The sequence below is a fragment of the Piliocolobus tephrosceles genome, unplaced genomic scaffold (genome assembly GCF_002776525.5).
Source record: "Piliocolobus tephrosceles isolate RC106 unplaced genomic scaffold, ASM277652v3 unscaffolded_20, whole genome shotgun sequence".
Classification (NCBI taxonomy): domain Eukaryota; kingdom Metazoa; phylum Chordata; class Mammalia; order Primates; family Cercopithecidae; genus Piliocolobus; species Piliocolobus tephrosceles.
The window spans coordinates 1,732,203-1,734,171 of NW_022302087.1; the positions used below are offsets into that span (position 1 = coordinate 1,732,203).

Sequence of the window (1,969 nt, forward strand, 5' to 3'; positions counted from 1 at the left end):
TAATCCTTTAATTCAAAATATTTAATCAGAAACAAATAGCTATACTTCCTTAAAAGATGAGCCCTCAGTCTGGACAACACAGTGAAACCCCATCTCTACAAAAAATATAAAAGTTAGGCTGAGCACAGTGGCTCACGCCTGTAATCCTAGCACTTTGGGAAGCTGAGGTGGGCAAATCACTTGAGGTCAGGAGTTCGAGATCAGCCTGGCCAACATGATGAAACCCTGTCTCAAAAAAAAAAAAAAAAAAAATTAGCCCGCATGGTGAGGCACCCCTGTAGTCACAGCTACTTGGGAGGCTGAGGTGGAAGAATCGCTCACAACCGGTAGGCACAGATTGCAGTGAGTCAGGATCCTGCCATTGCACTTCAGTCTGGGCGACAGAGCAAAACTCCATCTCAAAAAATAAATAAACAAAATAAAATAATACAAGAGCACCCAGATTCATAAAGCAAGGTCTTTGAGACCTACAAAGAGACTTAGACTCCCACGCAATAATAATGGAAGACTTTAACACCCGACTGTCAATGTTAGACAGATCAACGAGACAGAAAATTAACAAGGATATTCACGACTTGAACTCAGCTCTGGACCAAGCAGACCTAATATACATCTACAGAACTCTCCACGCCAAATCAACAGAATATACATTCTTCTCAGCACCACATAGAACTTATTCTAAAATTGACCACATAATTGGAAGTAAAACACACCTCAAATGCGAAAGAACGGAAATCATAACAAAGTTTCTCAGACCATATTGCAATCAAATTAGAACTAAGGATTAAGAACTCACTCAAAGGTGTTCGCAGCCGCCGCCATGCTGCCATCACTCTCCAAGGCCAGCGCCGCCTCTCCCTCGCAGAGCTCCAGCGGAAGGATAAGGGAGGTAAGTAAGGAGGTCTCTATACCATGGCTCCTACAAAGCGGACTGCCTGCAAATGGACCGGTAAAGCAGCCAGGAAGCAGCTGGCTATAAAAGCCGCTGGCAAGAGTACACCCTCTACTGGAGGGGTGAGGAAACCTCATCGTTACAGGCCTGGTACTGTGGCACTCCGGGAAATCAGACATTACCAGAAGTCCACCGAACTTCTGATTCGCAAACTTCGCCTCCCGCCTCTGGTGCGAGAAATTGCTCAGGACTTGAAAACAGAACTAGGCTTCCAGAGTGCAGCTTTCCGTGCTTTGCAGGAGGCAAGTGCCGCCCATCTGGTTGGCCTTTTTGAAGACAGCAACCTGTGTGCTATCCATGCCAAACGTGTAACGATTATGCCAAAAGACATCCAGCTAGCAGGCCACATAAATGGAAAACGTGCCTAAGAATCCACTATGATGGGAAACATTTAATTCTCAAAAAGAAAACAATTATCTTCTTCCTGTTATTGGTAGTTCTGAAGGTTAGATTTTTTTCCATGGGGTAAAAAGATACCGAAGTATATGATTGCAAGTGGAAAAATAGGGCACAGAAATCAGGTAATGGTGGTTTTCCAATTTTCATTTGTGTGTAAATTTTTAATGTAAATGTGGAGATGTAAAGCATTAATGCAAGTTAAAATGTTTCAGTGAACAGGTTTCAGTGGTTCAATTTTATAATAATTATAAACAAACCTGTTAAATTTTTCTAGACAATGCCAGCATTAGCTTTTTTTTAAAACCAGTAAATTTCTTATTGACAGCAACTAAATGGTATTTGTAGCATTTTTATCATACAGTAGATTCCATCCATTTACTATATTTTTCTGAGTTGTCTCATGCAAGTACATTACATGTTTGTTTGTTTTCTTTTTTTTTTTTTTGGAGATGGAGTCTTGCTCTATCGCCCATGCTGGAGTACAGTGGCAAGATCTTGGCTCACTGCAACCTCCACCTCCTGGGTTCAAGCGATTCTCCTGCCTCAGCCTCCTAAGTAGCTGGGACTAAAGGCATGTGCCACCACACTGGCTAATTTTTTGTATTTTTATTACAAATG

General features: G+C 41.8%; 1 protein-coding gene across 1 annotated transcript; it reads left to right on the top strand.

The window, feature by feature from the left end:
* The first annotated feature begins 912 nt into the window (after positions 1-912).
* Positions 913-1,320, top strand: LOC113225254 (histone H3.3-like). Its single transcript, XM_026456815.1, has one exon. It carries the CDS (start codon positions 913-915, stop codon positions 1,318-1,320), a length of 408 nt encoding a protein of 135 aa, XP_026312600.1.
* The last annotated feature ends 649 nt before the right edge of the window (positions 1,321-1,969 follow it).